Raw genomic sequence first — 23,665 nt, forward strand, 5'->3', positions numbered from 1 at the left:
TTAGCTCAGGACACTGGAAACCACTCTGTTCCAAGCTCAAGTGTTAGACATGGTGCACACACACGCACGCAGGCATGCACGCACGCAGGCACACACACACACACACACACACACACAAGCACCACGCACACACACACACACACACACACACACACACACACACACACAAACACAGTCACACACAAAGACAGGAAAATCCAACCATGCTTTGCTCTGCAGAACTATCCTCCCTGCTCTGCACAGTAGAACACACACACACACACACACACACACGCACCCACTAACACACATGCATAGGATACACACCAGCAGCAGAGGCAGAGAGAGAGAGAGAGACGCTTGTTACAGCGCTCGCCCGGTAGGGCAGCTGTGTTTGTGTGCGGTGCATGCGAGTAGACAGACAGTGTGTGTGTGTGTGGAGCGGTTGTCATCATGTCAGACACAGAGGACGGAGGTTTTGACAGTGGGGCGTCCTGCTTCTTCTTCTCTCCCCAGAGCCCGGGATCAACGTCGCCCACCAGGAAACACAGCAAGGAGACCACAGTCACGGTGAGTGAGTGAGTGAGTGAGTGAGTGAGTGGGGCCCTCCAAAGTTTGGAAAAGGATAATATAGGGAAAAAAAGCTTGTTTGCTGCATCAGTTGTGGGCATTGAATTCTTACGTACATAATGTTTATCTAACTCTTTGAGATACACACTAAATATTGACTGTATAAAAGCTGTATGATTGGATGAATTAATGGTTGATTTGTGTGTCCGGATGCTTTTCATGGGACCATCCCCCATGGGATAATTATGACAAATTTATTTTTAAAGCAAACATATGTAAAGTATATGTGTTCAATTTCCTCTTGATTGTTGCTTTCCATATATTTCCTACACATGCGTCCAAGTGTTTGGTGCTTGTTTTCAGTTGCTAGAGTACAGATTCACAGTGACATCATACTGCCCAGCATCCAGAAGACTCTGTTGACAGTGACACATGGTTATATCCTGTCACTGGCCTCACACTCAGTAAATGGCAGAGGTTCTCCTGCCATGACATCAGTAGAGGTTTTTCTCTTACTGTAAATAAATAAATTAAAGAATAGATTAAGTTTGAGACAGAAGGGGCAGTGGGGGGCACGTCTCTGCATCCATAGCAACCAGGGTGAAGCTATTGACAAGCAGATGGGAATAACAGGAATAAAAAATAGTGTGGTGTGAAAAGCTACAATGAGTCCCAGTTTAACTGCTACAGATACTCTATGCTAAAAGTGAAGGCTGAAGCACACAGTATTAAACAAAAGCAACTTGACTGTCAAAAACAAAAACAAATTAAAACATGTAAGGGTCCTAAAATGTATCTTTGTGGCTATGCTAATGTAGCATGAAAAAAACTAATCTTTAGTTGAAGTACATGTCCGAGGCAAGAGAGACATTCATATCAAGCAGGTTACCTGGCTAGCCGTATTAAAGGACAGTATAATGAGGAAAAAGGGATGTCCTATTTCATTCTTCCTGACAACCAGAGGCAATGCTTAACACTGGATGTTATCCATCCAGTGTTAAGTATGGCCTCTGGCGGTCATCCAGAATTCATAGAACCGTTACATAGACTTGATGACTACTTGATGAGTTTTGCTAGCATAACATTCCGCAAATCCAATGAAGAGCTTGACAGAGCTGCTAATGTTAGCTTAGCATCCAGTTCCAGCTCATATGAAGTGGATTCACCACTCCTTAGCTTTCCCTGTTGAAACTGTAACCACACAAGATAGTAATGAAGTTGCCTCTCAGGTCATTCTTTGTCACTGGTTTAAGTATTGGTTGGAGTAGTAGGCTAGCTACCTTGACTTGCTAACATTTGCCAGTCATGTAAGAGCAGATAAACACACTGTTAATCCATTCCTTGCAGATTCACTCTTTTGGTATTTGAAAGGTCTCCCTCTTCAAACTCTTTGAAATACTGAATATATTTCATTATGCATGCAGCTCTGTTGGCCTGCCGTGCCTAGTTAGGAGCGTTACGCAAAAATTGGACACTCACTTTTCAAAAGAGGGATTTAGTGATTGGGTCAATTGGTTGAGGTCGGCGGAGGTCGGGAAAGAAAGTGCTGGAAGCAGTGTGTGCGTGAGAATGCAAACAAACTAAGCGCTTCACTGGAAGACTGGGGGAAGTAGCCTTGCCCTCATCATTCAGTTTTTAAAGCCCTGCTAGCTGTCAACCTCTGGACCTCAGCAGTGTACATACGAAGACAAATTATAAACTTCACAAACCGAGATTAGGTTGAATTAGAGAGTTCTTTCACAAATGTCAATGTGAATATTGGCTCTGGAAAAGTCATCAACAGAACCGCATTTATCGATTTAGCTCTTAACGGCAACGTTTTGGCCTTTTTAAAATAGCTTTTTTTTCAAAGAAGAGTGCATTCTCACTGCAAGGCTGTTTACCTCTTGAGTTTAATTGGAATGATTGAGAGAGCAGATAAGGCTTCTTTAGCTAAACCTGGTGTCTGTTTTTATCCCTTTATTGCTAAGACATGGCTTTCAATGTATTTTCATTTTGAGGTTGTGTGCTTTCTTTCTTTCTTTTCTTCATTCCTTTTCATGACAAATTGAATTGGCAGCTGAATGGATAACCAGAGTGTTTTTTTGTTCTGCTTAACCTGGAGGCAATGATGTTTCAAATCCTGAGGTTTTTGCATATTTTTATCAAAAGCAGCGGTGATGTTGGAGAATCCAGTTCCTCTGTGTGAATGCCTTTTCACAAAGCGAGTTAGTGAGAGGTTCGAGCTGATTGTCTTCTAACTGCCTTGCCAACCCTAGAGGTTTTAAAAGGAAAAAATATAGAAAGCACTGCGCCAGGCCCCTGAGCACAGAAAAGCACTAGATTGGCATTGCATAAGGGCCTGTTGAGTTGTAAAGCTCGCAGCAGGGAGCCCTGCAGACTGTAGATCTTTACATCGCTGCTGCCAGGGAGAACCAGCTGACAATTAACTGCACCAAGATAATTAAAAGGCACTTTTTTAGGGAATCCATTTTGCTTATTGCTCTGGGCCAAAGTAGAAATAAAGAGTGTAGTGGGAGAGGGCTGAACATATAGACGGAGAACCACTATGTATTGACGACAAGGACTTATAGAGAGAAGTGAATAAACAATTCTGGGTCAACTGGAACTTGGTTTATACTTTGGTTTGTTCTCGGTGCTGCCAAGACGACTGTTACCAAAGCAACAGAGTGCCGACTACTTTGAAAATATCAGAGCAAGAGTATTTGTGTGTGTGTGTGTGTGTGTGTGTGAGTGAGAGCGTGTGCCTGTGTTTGTGTGATAAACTGTCCGTCAACACACGGAGCACTAACTGCTGTACTGTACAGTGGCATCATAGCAAAGATGTCTGTAATGCCACAGTAAACTGCCTCATTAAACTGCCCCCCCTGTGGTTTCTCTCTCTCTCTCTCTCTCTCTCTCCCTCAGATTAACTGTGTGACTTTCCCGTCGCTTGTGTGCATGGCGGAGCAACAGCTGCTTAAGCCAGACGAATGGAGCTACTGTGACTACTTCTGGGTAACACACACACACACACACACACACACACACACACACACACACACACACACACACACACACATACACACACACACACATATCCATACATATATGCATAATGAAAATACCAAAAGCCTTTAAATGTGGGGAGTGAAAACAGTTTTCTAAAGTTTTATGATGTTCAAAACTCAGGTTCATTCAACGCCCTGTGAAGCAAAATAACTCTTTCAGAAAGTGATTGTGTTGATATATCGCTGTGCTCCCCGGTAAATCACATAATGAACATCACCCAAGACTAGCCTGAATCTATTTCATCTTTGAACCTGGCTCCATATTTACATCATGCTAGCTGTGCTTGCACACCGAGATATCGCCATTGGCTTTTTAATGAGATCCTAGAGACAGCGGTGCTACGATAATACATTACATGTTACAAAGGGGCTGGAGTGCAGCGAGCCAGCTGGCCTCTGCTGCTCTTGTTTGGACATCTTCCACCCCTGCAGTGTAATCTCTACCAGGTGTGTGTGTGTGTGTGTGTGTGTGTGTGTGTGTGTGTGTGTGTGTGTGAAGTTGCAATTTGAACCGTGCTCTCTCACACTCTCAAGACTTGACTGATGCAAGTTTAAAATTTGATAACTGATTTCTTGGCCACGTGCCCACAATAACCATGTTTCTAATTCAGTTTTAACAAGAGTGAATGTACACGTAAGGGATTGTTGATGGGCCAAGTGTCACTGTGACAGCAGTGGACATGCAACAAGAGAGGATTACTCATAGTTGAGCATACATTCAAAATCCTGTAGTCAATAAAAACCTAGGCTAAAACTGGCATTGACAGGAAGCAGTTCCCATGACTTTACATGAGTTTTTTTTCCACAGGTTACAAGAGTCAGATTTAGCATTTGCTTTATAAGGAAAAACTTGAAGCTGATTAGGTTAATATTCCTGTGGATGCACTGTAATCAAAATTCATACATACTGATGGTGGCCCTTTAAAGGTTGAATCAGGGATTCTGGAGAACACTTGTTGTCAAAATCACTTTTTGTCGAAATCTGTGAATATTTACTTATGATCCGCTTCCTGTCCGTACTGTGTCTGCGCTGTAAAAAAAAAAAAAATCAGTGTTAATACACAGCCTAGGCTCTGTAAACTGGCATGTAAACAAAGGGTATATGTAAACAAACGTGCCATTATGGGATGTCCTCCTGTTTGTTTTTTCAATGTGTTTATTTCTTGTGTGCTTGCTATGTGTTTTTAATCTGGTAGACGGATAGGAAGGATCTCCAGGGCAACGGCTGCATCACAGGATTTGAGGTCTTGCTGCAGAAACAGCTGAAGGGGAAACAGATGCAGAAAGAGATGGCCGAGTTCATACGAGAGAGGTATCCACCATTTCATCAGCCCATGTTTTCACACTTCAAGCTGGGGTTGCCATGTAAAAGCAGTACAGTTGTCATTACAACAAAACCATTTCCCCCCTTTTATTTTTTTTTGACTTCCTAAATCAGTGCTATTGGTCACACCTCACATCTATGTGATGGGCTTATAAAGTTTTAACCAATGAAAAGTATTAAAAATAGAGCTTGTGAATTGACAACGTGGAGTTATTATTTTTTTTTTAAATGAAAAAGTGTGTTTTTTATGTTCCCTGACATACAAACAGCGACGGTTATGTGTGTGTGTGTGTGTGTGTGTGTGTGTGTGTGTGTGTGTGTGTGTGTGTGTGTGTGTTGCTCAATGCAGGAAACAGTCGGTGGTGTAAGAAAAAAAATGGCTGGCTATGTGGTAATGAAACTCTCTTACTTCCCCTCTCTCAGGATAAAGATAGAAGAGGAGTACGCCAAGAATCTCTCCAAGCTCTCCCAGATCCCTCTAGCCAGCCAGGAGGAAGGGTGAGTGACCTCCGTCTTTAAGGAGAAGGACAAATGCAGAGCTCTCATGGCCAAATAGCTTATGTCACACACACACACACACACACACACACACACACACACACACACACACACACACACACACACACACACACACACACACACACACACACACACACACACACACACACACACACACACACACACACACACACACACACACAAAAAACACACTCGGAAAAAGAAGAAGAAAAAAAATGAGTATTTCCACCAAGCAGCTGCATTTGTGATGAGAAAGGTTGTACATTATGTGTTCTTCTTTCCACACTATATTTTGTAATGATAATAATGTGATGCTTTATTGCACCATAGAGAGCATATTCCTTTATAGGCAGGTCAAATGTCAGGCTCGGCTGCAGACCAACAGCCACCAAGCAGGCGTGAGAATTAGGGTATCAGAGGATTGACAATGGGGCAAGAATAAAAAGCTTAAAAGAAATATTGCTTTGTAAAAAAGGGGAGAAATGAGTTACACCAGAGTGAATTGTGTATATTGTTTAAGTGATTTCTGAAGGAAAAATCTTCAAAACAAATCTAATAGTCTCTGATTTCATCTTCTCAAATGTTAAAACTTTCTGCATTGTTATGTTTCATATCATATATTCATATATAATAATTGTAATATCTTAAGACTAATAATCTATGTTCTTATGGGTATGTGGGAACTTGTGGGTGGCATATTTCCTTACTTTTGGACATTTTCTTGATCATACAATTAATATACAAGCAGGGTTGAAAGATTCCCCAATCATAAAACAGTTTACAAAGTTTTTTGTACAGATATTCGGTTTAGATGAGGCAGGCGTTGCTCTGGTTCTTATGACACAATAAGTATTTTGAACCAATCAGATTCTCTGCCAGAACCTTCTATAAAAACAATGAATGTTGCCATGGATACCGTTTGATACGGCCACGCCCTCACAGTCATGTCAAACTGTCTAGATAGTAAGTTTGATAATATTTATGAACATCTATTTTTAATCAGATTTTACTTAAAGCTTATTGAGACGACCAACTTTAATATCATACTATATTGATGTTTTACTATTTCAGAGCAGGTTTCCAGAAGCTTGATAGTCTGAGTTAGGGGACGGCAGACGGCCCTTAGTGTGCTAGCCAGTCAGCTAGCCAAACAGGCGAGACGTCCCACTGTGAGTGTTGGGTCTGGACTCTGGAGGCCTTGTCAGTGAAGCTGTGAAACAGTATGGCCTTTCCTGTAAATCACTAGATGCTTTCATCTGTGTCCTGCAGCATAACTTCAGCTATTAAAGGAGAGCAGAGGAGGTAGAGAAGTATTAGGGAAAGGGAGGAGGGGGGGGGAGTGAAGATGAGGGCAATGAGATTTGAAGAGACAAACACTTAGTTGTACGTCCTGAGGGTTTTTTTTTTTTTTTAGGGGAAAGGGATTACATGAAAACCCCTGCAGGGAGAATGAGTTTTTTGCTCCCCTCTCTTCTCCACTTTGACAGCAGAGGGGATGTCATGCTGAGGACAGGCCTTTTGTTAGAGGGGACACAGGAACGTGGAAAGGTAAACTAACAGGAAGCGCAGAACCAAAGGGGGGCCACGGCCGGCTAAAAGACATCCACAAAGACAAGAAGCTGTGATTAGTTCAGACGCCCGCCCTAGGCTCCTTGTTATCATCATCTTTATGAAGAGATTCCCCAAGGCACAGTGAGAAGTAACGTAGCAACGTCACCAAAAATTTTACTGCTGCAGCATCCTGGGGCTGCTACACAACTTTCCAAAAGATACAAGCCAAGTTCTATATTAAACTAAGCTGCCAATCATGTGTATATTAAATTGACTTATGGAATTTAAATATGCATTCATCTAGGAACGTTTCGTCTAATAATAAATTCCAGCTGTGTGTACACCGGTAATTAGACCAAGAAAGTGGGCAAAGTTCTGTGCTAGCGTGCAAACAAGCTTTATAGCTAAGCTTACCCTCCCCTGCACTATTTACATGTGTATACGATAACCCCCCCCCATCCCTCTTCGTATTAGCATGGTGTTGGATAGGAAGGGCAAACAGTGGGATGGAATTGTCCTATATAGAATCCAGATTATGCCAGCAGCCAGCTCGGTCCAGCCCACACCCAGAAAAGTGCAACACAATCCTTTCATTATTCTCTTCCCCTCAGGCCAGCTCTGTTGTCAGACGGGACAATCGCTGTTTTGTTGGCCATGGTTCCTACCATCCGCCCAGAACCAGCCATCTATTTATTCCTGAATTTACCCATTTGTTTGGTAGAGAGATGTGGCATGTGATCACTTTTTTTTTTATATTTCTACCCATCATGCATTGCATCAGTGTTTGTGAATAGAAGGGAGTGCAAGGCAGAAGATGCATTTTTTTACCCGGATATAAAGTATTTTGTCGGTTGTCAGTCACTGGGGAGTTTAAGACTGTAAGAACATGACAGGTGTAACTGAATAGCTTTTTGGAGTGGTGCAACTTTTTTCAGCTTGGAATCATGAGATATAAACACAAGGCTATCTTTTATCTAGCTCATATTTTTTTTAAGGCGGACATCATACTGTCAAGTAAACCATATTTAAGACACTATTAAGCAGCCTCTTCACATGCTTAAAATGTTGATCTCCCGTAGGAGTGGCATGTTTAGGAGGGACATAACATAGTGGAAATGGCTTTGATTTGTTTGAAAGGGGGCAGTAGGATGTCTTGAGGATTTATGATGGCTTCAGTGGTTACATTTAATGGAAGTCATATTTTTTCAGCAGAATGTAAAGAAACGTAGGTTGAGAAACACAAATGTACCACCTACAGTGGTAGTTTAAAAAAATATATAAGATTTTTGTACTTTTTGGGGTTGTTAGGTCATTAAAAAAAAGACTGTGAACTGTTTGTCCACTAGTAGCGCTATAGAGCAGTGTTTTTCCTAGTCCTTGTTTATTAATTGTTTATTTAATTATTTTTTCTATATGCATAAGAACAATACAAAAATGCTCTTGACACAAAGCACTTTTTGGCTAATGTTTTCACAATGCCGGTGTCAAACTTAAAAAAGCACCTTTGTTGGACCTTCAGGAAATAGAAACTTTACAAGTAAACTCCCCTGGGCCCCTTTAATGGAGGCTACATTTCTGTAGGTGGCGCTCTTTTGTTTGTTTAGCCAAGGTGGCTGTCTTCAATATTTTACGCTTGTGGTATGATGTTTTGAACTGAAATATCACAGCTTGCATTTGTGAATAGATATGTCAAGAGTCAATGACAAGTTCCTGAGAAAGCTAGATTAGTTCCCTATCATGTGAATATCGGAGTTTTTACAATCATGGCAGGAAACTGAAGTTGAACACGCCTCTAAAACTCATGTGCGTATGTGTGATGTGTTTGATGGCGTGGAGAAAGTGTCAGGAATTTTGGATGTTAGTCCGAGGGTATTCCACACATGTCTCCCATCTTTAAAGTAACCCATGCTTACCCCATTTTAAGAGAGTCAGTCCTGGACCCAATGTCTAATGGCTGTGACTGTCACTGCTGCATGCTGCGTGATTGTTTTACTGTCCTCAGCTTGAAGAAATATGGCGCGGCTTTTTCTACCTCATTCCACTCTTTGTCAGAGCTAATTATAAGTCATTCACTTCTTCTTTAAGTCAAAACAAATGTCTTGGCCTGTTACAAAGACAATGGTGGCGTTATTGGGGCATCGGTTAACTCCATGTCAAACCTAATCTCCAAAACAATGCGAGCCGTTCTCTGTGTTATTGCCCCCCCCGGCTGTGTTGGAGAGGTGAACTCGAGAGCTTGAGAGTGTAAGCCAGGGCCATATCTCATGTCCCATACGTCCTAATCATCTGTTGAACTGGCTGTGGACCTCAGCTCGGCTCTCTCTAGATTTACTAGTTACTGTGTGTATCCGTGAACTTTTGCACCGACTCCGCTGCTGAACCCCATCTCTGTCTGTCTGTGTGTGTGTGTGTGTGTGTGTGTGTGTGTGTGTGTGTGTGTGTGTGTGTGTGTGTGTGTGTGTGTGTGTGTGTGTGTGTGTGTGTGTGTGTGTGTGTGTGTGTGTGAGATAGGATTCACACTGCTCACACTCACCACAGATCTACGCACTTTTTCCCCCAACATTTTCTGCACGTCTTAATGTAAAAGTGTGTGTGGTCCCTCCCCTCGTGTAAGATATTAAACACACACACACTCTCCCTCACCCTCCCTCTTATCTGTTGTCAGGACTCTTGGGGAGGCGTGGGCCCAGCTGAAGAAGAGCCTGGCAGACGAGGCCGAGGTTCACATAAAGTTCTCCTCAAAGGTAATCCATCACACTTCATCCATCCCCCATTCCTCTGATTAGTTTGGACTGGCGGTGTGTTTTTGTAGTCCTTTTTTTGTAGTCCTTTATTAAAGCTAAAGTGCGTAACTAATGTTGCCTCCATTTCAAATTCTGAGGGAATTACAACAACACTGTGGGTGCATCTGCATAAGGTAAGCCTTCGGTGATCATGGATTTAACATCTTCTGCTGTATGTGCAGGTTGAGGGCTGCAACATTCATTTATAGGAAAAAGTTACACACTGTTGCTTTAACTGAGCAGACACACAGGTTGGCAGCCTGTTACCACAGGCTAGCAATGCACACACCATGTGTTTGAGGTAGGCTTCTGCTGTGATTTTGTGGCAGTTCAGACTTTGCTCAGAGCAAATTTGGATCTGTGTGTGTCCTCTCCCATCTTTGCATTTGCTTTAAATGCACCATGAGTCTTCTGACCTGTGGTGGTAACCTTTCCCTGGGAGGCTGAGCTCATTTGAATCATATTCATATTAAGCGACATGAAGCTAAGGATTGATGTGTCACTTAAAACTGATACACATATTTTTGTAATGACATTGACTATCTGAATTAAATTAAGTCAGAACTGTCTGTGCATTTGCCAATTCTGATCCTGGTGGATCGGTGCGTCCCTATTACATTAACACAGTTACTTACCATATAGGGTTTATTAACTCGCATGTATCTTTGATATACGTGTGTGGTGGTTTCTAGTAAAATAAGTTGCCGGAAATGTTTGGGAAAAATCAGAACAACATGTCGTATTTTACAAATATTCAATAAAACAAAGTTCAATAAAACATTTGGACCCTCTCTTGCTGCACAGTATGTGACTCCACGTTCAATGTTGCCTCCAGCACATGTGACTCACTACTAAAGACAGGCCGCTTTCAAATGTAATTCCATACAGCCAAAGGGTGTCCTGATGGCTCTGTGGGCTGAGGCACATAAGGCATGACACCCAGGCTCTGAATCAACATTCATCACTCGCCACCCTCTCGTGTCATTCTGATGCTAAAATCCTCCTAATGTAGGATGGAACTCATTTAAGGCCCATGTAAACCCAAATCCACAAAATCCTTCTAAACATGTCATTTGGGGAGTAAGTTGCATGACAGTAAGCATCTGAAAAAAGTATAGGTCTATTTATTAAATCAACATTTAAGATATTGTCATTTAAGTTTGACACACTTAACAGAAATGTTGGTTTAGATGAGGCGGGGCTATGCTCTGGTTCTTCTAACACAATTAGTATTTTGAACCAATCACGGCAGTTCTCTGCCCAAAATGTTTTATAAAAACAATGACTGTTGCAATGGAGACTGTTTGATACAGCCACGCCTACACAGTGCTGCCAAACGGTCTCTAGACAGTAAAAAAAAAAAAATAACATTGTACTTTAGACCAGCTTTTCAGAGGCTTCAACTGTGAGCACTAGGTCCTGAGAGCTGAGAAAGGGAAGGCGAAAAGATAAAGGCCATGGCCATTACAGCTGGAGGAAATGGAGCTGCTGGTGATGTTATGCTCCAGAGATGCACAGATGTGTGGGGCACCGTTCCAGGTTCTTGTAGAGTAGGAAGGATTTGATTGGATATGAACTTTGACTGATGGTTTGAACGTGACTGCTGGCTGCAGAATGTATAGCCGTAGAGCTCATTCAGAACCACATGACTTGTTAGGATCATATAACCACTGACAGGCTTGTACTATTCATCTCAAAAATAATATTATCTTGTCACATTATGGGAGCAGTACGTTTTATAACCGCGCGTCATTTACCTTTAGGAATCGGGGAAAAATTGTTAAAAAGGAAGCCAGGGAAATGTTAGTGTCTAGAGGTCTGGTTTGCTGTTTGGCTCCCAAAAGAAATCCAACCATTTCTCATGTGACTAAGTTCAGTGTGAGCGGATGACGGCATGATGTTGTAAGCGGCTACAGTGAATGGAGCCTAATTATGGCTTTTGGATAATTGAATCAGATATTCAGTGGGTGGATTAAAGTGATTTCCGCCCTTTGATTGATAACTTTATCATTAGTGAAATTTGAACAGCATAATTTGTGGCATGAATTGCTGCTGGGAAAACCAGTCCTTTTACTTCAACACTGCTTAATATGCACAAGGAGTCACTGGATCTGAGTATGGATTTAGATTTAAATTCAGCACGTCATTCATATTACTTTTTTTTGTCAAAATCAGTGAATATCTCCTCAAGATCCGCTACCTGTCCGTACTGTGTGTGCCAACAATACATCTGTTGTCGATACGCAGCCTAGGCTCTGTAAATGGGTAAATGTCAACATAGGGGGTCCACCGTAGCTAGCAACATGCCCGTTTACAGGGCTTAGGCTATGTGTTAACAACACTGGATTTCTTTTCATCGTGCACACAGTAGGGACAGGTAGCGGATCGTGAGGAGATATTCATTGATTTTGAGTGATTTTGTCAAAAAGCATTCCTAAGAATCGCTGACTTCACCTTTAAAGCTGCCCCAGGAGATTTATTATTTTTCTCTTATCGGGAATCTGAAAGTGAATCAAAAATTGATGCATGCTTTTTTTGGACAGTGAACTCAATACGTCATGACAGAGTGACAGCAAATTGAAATCCAGCCGTTGTACGCAATATCTAATCATTCATATTGTTATCCCACCACCACAGACTGGTGTTTTGGGAATATAAATCTAGTGGAAATTACTCTTTTCTCTTTCGATATCTTTCCTGTTACACACTTGCTGTCCTCATATGACACTGTTAGAACCAATGTCTGTGGGAAGCTGAGGAGCATTCAGTACACAGCTCTGGCCTACTTTATCTCAGCATCAGCGTGAGCCTGACAGATGAACACGCTCACAACGGCTGACAATGTTTTAGTCTTAGATTGCAAAGCGTTGGTCGGCCTTTTTCCAGAAAGTCCAGACTGCAGTCCTCACTTAAGGGGAGCCAACAGGAAAAGCGTAGGGTTCCCCAGAGGGAAGCATGGATGTATTAAGAGATTGGATAGTTTTCCAAGATGGAAACTTTGGCAACTTTTGTTTGAACACTAGCTTGTTGCATAGCGGGTGATATTGTGCCCACAAAGTTACAGTAATGTTATATGTTACCTTCTCATCCTAAACTGCCAATATTTCAAAAGATCAAGGGCGGGAACCCTTGATCTTTGGAGAAGCTTTTTTCCTCAGCTTCTCCAACTTGTACATTGACAGCAGGAAAGACGTCTATGTTTTGAGTTTCAGTCGGTGAAACATGGATTTATAGGCTTGGATTAATAAACGTTTTACATTGCAAAAATGTTATTGCCAACGGCTGCTAAGATAAGATAAGAAGCTGTTATTGCCATTGTATTCAAAATACAACACTAAACTAACTAAACATGGGCTGAAGAGTTGTTGTGTGGGTTGATTGAGAGATTGTATGGCCTTGAGAAATAAATGGTTCTGCTCTGTTATTTAGTGGATTTTTCAATTCCTTCACGCCAAGCAAACTTTTCTTTTACAAGAAGCTCATTTGAGCTAGCTTCTGGGATTGACTGTTTGCTTCGATAAGACCAACAAGTGCTAATGCAAAGGAATAGTTCAACATGTTTAACTTTTAGGGATATAGACTTATAGATCTCTGATTTTTACATTGACTCACAAACCTGTGTAGCAGTTCTCCATCATCATCATCAACCTTAAACAGGCAAAAATTGCTAAGAAACAATGTCTTATTTAAGCAATGGCCTGGTAGGAGGTGAATGACCTCCTGGGGGGAAAGGGGAGAGGGAGAGAACAAGATAACACTGAAATATAGCCAGTAAGTCGAGACACCAAAGTAAAACTGATCTTTCATTTTCTTGTGCTGCACTGTGTTGAGTTGTGGCTTGTTTTGTTGTTGTGTGTGATCAGCTCCAGAGTGAAGTGGAGAAGCCTTTCCTGACCTTCAGGGAGAACTTCAAGAAGGACATGAAGAGGTTCGACCACCACATCGCTGACCTACGAAAACAGCTGGTCGGTCGCTACGCAGCCGTGGAGAAGGTAAACACACACAAGCACATACGTACTGTATACACACACACACACACACACACACACACACACACACACACACACACACACACACACACACACACACACACACACACACACACTTAACAGCGAGCCCAGCAACTCTAATATAACACAATTCTACCCTTCTCTACTTGGCAGCAGCAGAGTTTTTTAGGAATCATTTCCTCTGGTAATTAAAATTCCACATCTCTTCCATCAGCGTGCAGGGCTGATTCCCATCCCTGGGAATGTTTCCTGCTTTTTGTATACGCACAATGAAAAGCCCTCAAGGCAACTAATGCTAATCTGTCTCACATCGTCTGTCATTTTAGCCAGTGTTCGCTCGGAAAAGACGCTTCACACTTTTGTTCTGATAAAGTCATGTGATGGATAATTGAGTGTTTCAGGGCACGGACAGGCAGTTAGATAGTGGCCATGTTAGCCTGTCATCGGGACAGCTTTGACCCTGGATGATAAAAGAATACTCAGAGAGGTTCGTAGCAGACAACATTATCGCCATGATGAATGAAAAGCAGACCGCAGCATCATAATAGCTGCAAACTTTTTATCACTTTAATTAGAATCATGTTTGTTTCCACAACACTACACTTTCATTAAGAAGGGAAAGTGTGCTGCCTAAAAGTTTAGAGCAGACCATTTACACGCACGAACGAACGCATGCACGCACGCACTCACACACACACACACACACACACACACACACACACACACACACACACACACACACACACACACACAGACAGGCACTATTACAACACTAGACATGCCTTTATGGGGCGCTTCACACTAGCATTACCTAAAACCATTGCCATAAAGAAAACTGTAATGTATGGGGCAATGTCAAATTGGAACATTTTACCACTTTTAACACAGATTGCAATTTTTAAAAGGAAGCTAAAAATAGCAATTAGTCAAAAAGAAATCACCTTAAGCTGCATATGATAATAAGGATGTGAATGTTGTGTTAACATAAGTAGGGACATTACTGTTTAGTTGTACAACGTGTCCATAGAGCTGATAAGCGGAAGTCGCTTACTTCCGGGACATCGGACCTCTCGGCTCGAAAAATTACAACGGTAGTCAATAGAAAGAAATGTATTATTTTCTGGTCCCAGTCATTAAATGCCTTCGATTACACATATGTTTTGTGTGGGTCTAGATGGTATTTTTTCGTGCAAAGAATGGAACAATTTAGCGAGTAGAAGTTGGATACGGTCAGGTTTTGTGCAGAGCGCTTTTGTGGACTACAGCTCTTCGCTGTTCTTGACACTTATGATATACGTCACCCGCTTAGCTCAGAAACAATGCACTTTACCGCCTTCTTTCAAGGACAAGACAAAAGTCTTCAGCGTGGCGAAAACCACTACAAAAGTGGACATGTGGAGAGTTTCAATTTCTCGAGTGGGGAGATTGTCGGCGTTGTCCACACCAGCCATTAGCATTAGCACTGTCAGTCGAGAAGTGGAAGGAATGTGTATTGAGGTGACGTCACAGATGCGACAAGACTTGTAGTTGTTCTCATTTAGACCCATACAAAACATATATGTAATCCAAGGCAGCAAAAATAAATAAAGTGGTAAACGGTATCTGGCTCGAGTGATGAAAAGTCTTCTATACGTGCAGCTGCGAGATCAGAGTATATTTCTCTCTCTCTCTCTCTCTCTCTCTCTCTCTCTCTCTCTCTCTCTCTCTCTCTCTCTCTCTCAGGCCCGTAAAGCCCTGGCCGACAGACAGAAAGAGCTGGAGCTCAAGACGCAGCAGCTGGAGATCAAACTCAGCAACAAGATCGAAGAAGACATCAAGAAGGCCCGCAGGAAATCCACACAAGCAGGTCAGAGCCAGGGGGTCAAGGGGTCAAGGGGTCAAACGGCAGGGGTCACCACAGGCTTCACTAACTACCAAGTGACAGTTACCCAATCCAAATATTTCATAGCCCCCCTGAAAGTAACTTTTACTTTCTTAGCCTCCTAGAAATGTAGTAGTGGAGTCAAAAGTACAATTGTTGTCTTTGAATTGAAATTGAGCAAAAGTAATTCGTAATACTCCAGTAAAGAACAGATACTCCAAAAAAATGTGTCTTAAGTTCTAGGGACTTCATCAATGGATTTGGGCACTAATTAAACCGCACACATATTTCACATCATGTTCAACTCTGGTGAATGATACTTAAAGAACTGTTTTGACTTGAGTAATGGAGAGTACGTTACAGAGGAAGATACTCAGTATATCTCAGCTCATTCACTTGTATTTAACTGTCTGTGTCTGTGTCTGCTCCATGTTTTTTTATTTATTAACTGTGTTAACACTGTGACTTATTGTCCATTCAACGACCAAATGAACAGGTTTAATGCCATTAATCAAATATGTCTGTCCTGAGGGTGACACAGGTAATGGAATGGTTAAAGCCAAAATGGTATATCCTTTACAGAACATGAAGATGATTAGTTCATTTCAAGGCATTCTGGTTATTTGATCAGATCTAAAAGGACTAAAAACAATGTTCAAAGAAAAAAAATCCTGTTTGGAATGCAGTAGCACTCTCTATAGCTGGATCTGGCGTTCATCATTGAACATGTCAATGTCCCCTCCCACTAGTTGTAGTATTCCCCTGTTATCAGAGAGCATCTGGATGTTAAGCAGTGGTTTGTGTCCAGCTGACAAGACTCCAGCCAACTACACAACACATGTAGCCTAGTTTTTGTAAACCGTTAACATAATTTTCTGTAGCCCTTAAGACTGGATCGGACACTTGAAAAATCAATTGTGAAGTGGGATGCCGTGTTTGTTGTCTTTTTCACATGAGTCATGAGCTTTATCAGCACTTCGAGTCGGACTGGGAGTTTTCTTTTCCTTTTTCTTTTTAATAGAGGGATGGGAGAGGAGGGAGGAAGAAGGAGGGGGTCAGAAACATTCTGCCCAGACTAGTCTACATTCAAACCAGACGGACAGAGGCGTGGGCGTGGTGGACCCACTCCACTGTCCTTGTGGGAGATACACATGCACATTAATAATCAGAAAGCAAAACATATCTAACCCATAAAGTCATTTTTTATCTACTCTAGAAAATACTGAAAAAATCCCACAATGTTTTTTGGTCAGACATATTCCACTGTTTAAAGTAAGAACTCAAGTTGAATTCAACAGCACTTTACTGTTTAGAATACATTAAAATTAAAATACTTTTGAAAGAAGCTAATTATGGTGGCAATAGCAGGCTATGTTCACTCAGATCTGAACGTACCCGTACTCGGAGCTTTCGGTGGCTAATGTTAGCAAACTTTGAGCAGACACTGTTGTGCAGCTAACACTATTGCGTTAGTTTTCGGACTTTTCTGACTGCTCACTGTCATGTTACTCTATCATCTAGCATTTCCGTGTTATTAGCATTTGTGGTCACAGTGGTTTGCTATTGCATAGGCTCAGGGCTGGATGTTAGAAGCAATGTAAAGTAAAGATATTGGTTGCGTTCCGAATCGCATACTCTTTATTTTTTCTATTCTACATACTACATCCGACGATAAAAACAATCTAGTTAGGATGCAGTAGGCATACTATTGGGACATATTTTTACCCTCTTATTTCATCATAGCATTGCGCCTTGATCTTGCCTCTTGCTTTTATATCCGTCGCATCCCCGTTTGTTTTCATATGGAGGCTTCGTCGATGTGACGTCACTTCATGTGCGCATTGGATTGTGGGTCAGAATCGCCCAAATAGAATGCAGTTTTCAACACTAACAATCTTGGCCGAATGAAGTAGAACATCCGGGTACTTCTAACCATCCTAAATCTGGCCACAAGATCCTAAATCTTTTTTCTACATACTATATAGTAGAAAGTATGCGATTCGGGAACGCAACCATTGTCTGCCCAGTGCCACTCTGGATCTGCCAACCAATCGCATAACCTTTGGTTGTGACGTCAGTCTTGCGCCGGCTTCTGAGCCACTCCTTCTGTTTGCTGATTGGACTGGCAGAAATCTGTCTGGATAAGACCCACTAATATACCGCAGCCCGAGACTAACTAGACTACTTAAGGGAAATTAAAATTGATCAGAAGTAGTTAGGTGGGTGGTGCCAGGCTACCCTCAACCCTGATTCCAGACATAATCACTGCCCACATTTGATTGACATGACAAACCTTAAAGTGCTCATTCTCCTTGGATGGGACAGGGATAATTGTCAGAAAAGAACGTGCCTCTACTAGTGAACGTCGCTGGCTTATTCAAAATATGCTGATTGACATGTAAACAGGAATATCCCCGGAGCTGCCGCACATGTAAAGATCTTATTTAGAATAGTGTCTTAACCGGATTATGGAGCAAAATCCGAATACTCCTGTGTGGTCATTCTGTCTCACTTGCAATACATAGGATGCGTGCTTGTTCAGGTTGTGTGCATGTTGGCAGGGTTGCGAGGGGAAAAGAGTTGTTGTTAGTAAGTAGCATTTAGCAGCAGCAGCAGGGCCGGCGGTTAGTAAAAGTTTTTAATAGGTGTGCGACCTGAGGAGAGTGACCGGCTAAGAGTAAACAGATGTAGACGCCGGATTGTGATGTCATGACTCAACCAGGCACGGCCCGCACGCTGTCACACACAAGTACCAAACACACACACACACACACACACACACACACACACACACACACACACACACACACTTATGCAACCAGGGAGAAAAACAGCAGCAGTTGTTGACGGTGCTCACTGTGCGTCTGGCTTTCCACTGTCGATGACTCCGGTGTGAGGGAAGCGAAGGAGGGAGACTGATGCCAAAACAACTAAAGCATGGCGTCTGTCTGCTCATAACAAAGACTCATTATGGGCTGCATTGGATCACACAGCATGAGCTCATTTATCTCTGTATTGCAGGGATTTGATAACATCTTTATATCACCTAGCTGGGCCCCCCCTCCCCCTTTTATGGAGCTCATTACTTTTGGTTTTCATTTCTAAAAGACTGTATTATTTTGTAAGGTTTTGGGGGTTTGGCGGGCTGTTGTGACGGCCTTATCTGCGGAATTATCAGCAGCTCATTTACATTCGCTCCCCGTTTTTCTTCACCATTTATAGAAGCATATCCAGAGCTTAACTGTGGACCATGTTTACTGTAAACTGTGCTGCGACAGTTTGATGTGCTAGAACAAGCAATCCACATTAAATTTGGTTTGAATTGCTCTGTTGCCTTTTTAACCTCTCAAATCCCAATATGTCTGTCATTAGAGACTCATGCCGTACGGCCAAACATTGTTTTTAAAAGCAAAAAAATGTACGTACAGCAGAAGGTATAAAATCCATTGGCGGTCACTGAAGGCTTAGCTCATGTAGATGCACGACAGTGTTGTTGTAATTACTCAGAATTTCTCATGAGGGCAACAGAAGTTAAGCACTATAGCTTTAAGAGTTATATATATACCGATTGTCGCTGGGTGGATTGATTGGTAGATAATAACCAGACCTATTACCGAGTGTATTAACGAGATGATTGAGACGACCTAGGCTACGATCTATACACTCTCATGGCTTCAAGATGTATTTTGCTGGATAATTATCTTTCTTAGTAGTTGGCAGGGAACAGTGGAACTTCAGACTAAAACGAAATGTTCCGCCAATCTGTTTGAACCTCCCGAAGGGCCTTATCTGGTCCCCAGACCCTACTTTGATAGACCTAGTTCCACACTGGCTGCGATCTAACAATAATTCAGATATACTGTATATATGTATAATGCTATAAAATGGCAGATGTACTAGCAGACACTGCATGTAGGAGTCTGGGAGTGATCTGCAATCCTTATCATTTCCTCTCTGATTGAATCTCACAGGTGATTAGTGATTGTTGATGTCAGCAGGATACAGGCGCTAACATTAGTGAAGGGACTGATTTCCCTTTATCACTGCTTATGCTATGTTTCATAATGAAATGTATTATTGGTCCAGACTGCACTGTTTGGAATAATGGCATCAGTGGACTGAGGGGCAACGTGTGTTCAGCTGTGGGCCAATAGCTGTGTAGTAGCACCACCCGGTGGAGAATGTGTGCACTGCACATTTAAATGTACTGTATTGCAGAGGCACTCAAGTCTCTTTGTGTGGTGGCTGTTGAAGTAGTCTTGTGTGTTCATGTATTTTTTTTAAAAGTCTTAATCGTATTCTCTCTATTCCACATTACAGGAGACGATCTGATGCGCTGTGTCGACCTCTATAACCAGTCCCAGTCCAAATGGTTTGAAGAGATGGTCACCACCAGTCTGGTAAGAAATCATAAGGATTTTATGAGTGTGTGGAGTTGGTTGTGTGACAGTGACATGTGTGCATTTCACAATATATTTCACCATTGCTTTTGAAGTTTCAAGGTGCAAAACTCATACTGTAAACAGCCACAATGTGACTTACTGAATGATTAATGACCTCATTTGATACCGATTTTTTTCAATTTGTGTTATATTTTAAACCCAAACTTGTGTTTGCAAGTGTTGTATTTTTCCTGTATCAAAATGAATTGTAATAATATTGTACGGCAATTATTCCTCCCTATTGCCCTCTATGTATTTATTAGCGCTCGGTATATAGTGACATCAAATAATGTGTCACTGAACAGGGAATTTGCAAATGATTGTCTAATGATTGTGTTGTCCCCTTTTAGCATAGCAGCCTGTCTATGTAGGCAGATAGAAGTGTGACTAGATGTTCCTAATGTCTCCTTTCCTCAGGAGCTGGAGCGGCTTGAGGTGGAGAGGGTGGAGATGATCAGACACAATCTGTGTCAGTACACCACCCTGCGGCACGAGACAGACATGTTCAACCAAAGTGTATGTACTCGCCCTTCAAACTAACAACTTTGTTAAGTGACTGGATCCAGGCCTATGAATAAGTTGATGTTAAAGCAGTAGAGAAACAGGCCAAGGTGTGAGAGAAAACAGATTAAATGAAGAACTATTTGAATGAGATAAGATAACTAGAAGTTAGAGGATAGACATTAAAAAAGTGATTTCTTCTATTTATAAAATGTAAAATGTCATGTCAGGTTTAGCAGCTGAGGCTCAGCGTCTATTGACTGGCAGGAGAATAACCTTTTTTTTATCACACACTATTGTGCTCTTCAAAAAGGTTGGTTGTTACTTTTGATTTGTGTATCGAACATCGAAATGAAACAATTTTCCCCATTGGGAGATTAAATATTACTCCACCCATACCACCAGGGGGAGTCAAAGAGACACTTTACAAGGAATGATGTTCATGTTAGGTATGTGACCTAGGCCAATCCGGCATGTTGTGCTACCTCATGTGATTCTCCTTTCTCATTGTGTTCAGACGATGGAGCCGGTGGACCAGCTGCTGCAGTGTGTGGACCCGGCCAAGGACAGAGAGCTGTGGGTGCAGGAGAATAAGACTGGAGAGGTCAGGCCAGTGGACATAGAGATCTGACCTCAGTGCTGTCTGTCTGACAGATCTGCGCGCGTGCACACTTTGACAGCCCCGAGCTCACACACACACACACACACACACACACACACACACACACACACACACACACACACACACACACACACACACGTGCAAACACAAACACACACACAAACACACACACGTGCAAACACACACACACACACAAACACACACACTCTGGCCCAGAGGATTAACTTGGAGATGAAACCTGTGACTGAGACTTAAGGTTGACTGATTGGTCAGGGCTCACTGGCTATTCACATCCCAACGGCAGCACCGCTAAGGATTTTGGGTAATTTTGTGGGAACTCTTTAGTGATGAGCAAATATGTCAGACGGGTGTTGTGCAGGCTGATGCCCAGCTGAAATGGCACAGGGTAAATGGAGAACTGTGAGTGTGAATTATGAGGTGAAAGGTAAGGCGAATGACCAACAAGGAACATTTAACACGTGTAAATGTCGAATAGCTTTATGTCCTGCAGCTGTGCATTGCAGCAGTTTGTATGTGCTTTAGCTCTGTGAGGTGATCATCTTGTGTGTGGACACACACGTGTGTGACTTTAAAGCTACAAAAATATTTTAACATAATGCTGCTAAGCAAATTGCATTCTGACCTAAGAGTGTTATATTACTGTGTACCAGAATGCCACATTGTTATACTAATATCCACCATATGCAGGTATTGACTCTTTGCCATGCCCTGACCCCCCTTTGTCACTGTTGCTATGCTTGTCAAGTGAACCATTCTCACACACATGGAGTTTACAAAAAGAGATCTGCAGCAGATTGACCAATCAAATTGAGGCGTCATTTTTGAAACAATGAATCTTTGAGTTCACAGAAGTCATCCGAAACAGCTTCTCATTTCTGGATTTTGTTTGGCTGAAATGAGCTAGCGGTTCCCAGAAAAAAGTTCAAGTTGTACTCAACACCACCTGATGAATTGCAGGGTAAAGGCTAGTGTTAGCCCTAGTATGAAAAAGTATTTAAAATAAAAATGTCATTCCTTCTATTATTAGCCTACTCTTGGAGGGTTTGGATGTTAACAGTAGGCCTATGCTTTAATTTCACGAGAGAAAATGTTGTGGCATGAGTGAAAATATAATCTGGACTGACATTAGTTACACTATCTAACACAGGTTAAACCAGATTTCTTTGGATTTCAATTTACCCCAAAACATTCAGTATACAGTAAATAGCAGAATGGAGCTGCTATTACTCACCTAATACTTTATTAAATGCCTACTTCACCAGTGGGAATATAAAGGTGTATCGAACTCTGAGATCCTATGTAGTAAATGTGCAAACATTTTAGAAATCGGTTCATCGTAGCCTGAGAAAAGGCAGAACGAGTGTTTTATGGTCTCACTAACCCTACAGTTTGCCCAGTTGTGACATCACAACTGGGCAAACTGTAGGGTTAGGCTAGGATGAACCGATTTCTAAAAATGTCTTTGAAAATGTGCCAGGTAACTACTGAAGGTAGTAGGCTAAAGCAAACTAGCAGCGTGCTAACGTTTGCGGCTAACATTAGAGAAGACAGTAACACTGCTTGTGTTTTTGGTTCTAGAGAAAAGAAACCAACCTACAAAATATTAAGATATAGAGTATCGCTCTTGAAAATTCTTAAGCTTGACCGGCCTGCTAAGCCTAGCTAAAGTTGCTAATTATTCATGGTTTGGGGTTTAGCTAAAGGTCAATTGCTGCGGAAGGAAATCACAAATCTAGCCACGCTTCTTACATTCCGTTTCATTTCCACCTGTGTTTTAGCCTAGGCTACTTCATTCCTAAGAATTAAAAAATCAGCCGATTGCACTTTATAACCCAAATGATATACTGTAAGTTAGCCTACTGTTTATATGAAAAGTATTCTAAAGAGAGCCTAGTCGTTACACACTTCATCACTAATATGAATTTGAGGGAGTGATGTGATTATGCTCACATGGAGCCTGGTGTAAATATATAGAGCCTGTGTGGTTTGCAATGAAAGCAGGCAGCAAGGGTGAAGGATTGTAAAATACAGTAAATAGTAGAATCTTATACAAAGACGTATGGTATACAGACATTTGGTACTGATGATGATGTATGACACATGCAAAGTGTTTTATATGCAGTAGAAATAACCCTCTTAAACATTCTAGTTTTGGAAATATGTCAGTGTCAGTGCCTGTAGAAGCTCCATGTTGTACAAAACGCTCTCTGTTACCACCATTCCCAATGTTACTGCTTAGCATTACTTGACTATATTGAGAGAAGAGGACTGAGATGCTTTTGTACATTAACAGCTTAAGGTTGGCATTTTTCATGAATAAAATGAAAATATGTAGCTTGTGTCGTACCATAGCTACTACTCCTTTTCTGATTTGTTATGGCTTTCCTTATGACGTTTTCACAAATTGATCAAAGAATGGATGAGCAGCAAGG

General features: G+C 41.7%; 1 protein-coding gene across 1 annotated transcript in view; it reads left to right on the forward strand.

The window, feature by feature from the left end:
* gas7b (growth arrest-specific 7b) overlaps positions 1–23,561 on the forward strand; it is a 54,687-nt gene extending 31,126 nt beyond the window's left edge. The window contains exons 5-14 of the mRNA XM_080049419.1: positions 496–549; positions 3,457–3,546; positions 4,796–4,911; positions 5,347–5,421; positions 9,659–9,737; positions 13,640–13,768; positions 15,509–15,632; positions 19,968–20,047; positions 20,507–20,605; positions 21,108–23,561. Of these exons, the coding sequence (XP_079905545.1) occupies positions 496–549; positions 3,457–3,546; positions 4,796–4,911; positions 5,347–5,421; positions 9,659–9,737; positions 13,640–13,768; positions 15,509–15,632; positions 19,968–20,047; positions 20,507–20,605; positions 21,108–21,221 (960 nt within the window). The 3' untranslated portion in view covers positions 21,222–23,561. The remainder of the gene's footprint in view (positions 1–495; positions 550–3,456; positions 3,547–4,795; positions 4,912–5,346; positions 5,422–9,658; positions 9,738–13,639; positions 13,769–15,508; positions 15,633–19,967; positions 20,048–20,506; positions 20,606–21,107) is intronic.
* The last annotated feature ends 104 nt before the right edge of the window (positions 23,562–23,665 follow it).

Source organism: Ammodytes marinus (assembly GCF_949987685.1).
Source record: "Ammodytes marinus genome assembly, chromosome: 20".
NCBI classification, from domain to species: Eukaryota; Metazoa; Chordata; class Actinopteri; order Uranoscopiformes; family Ammodytidae; genus Ammodytes; species Ammodytes marinus.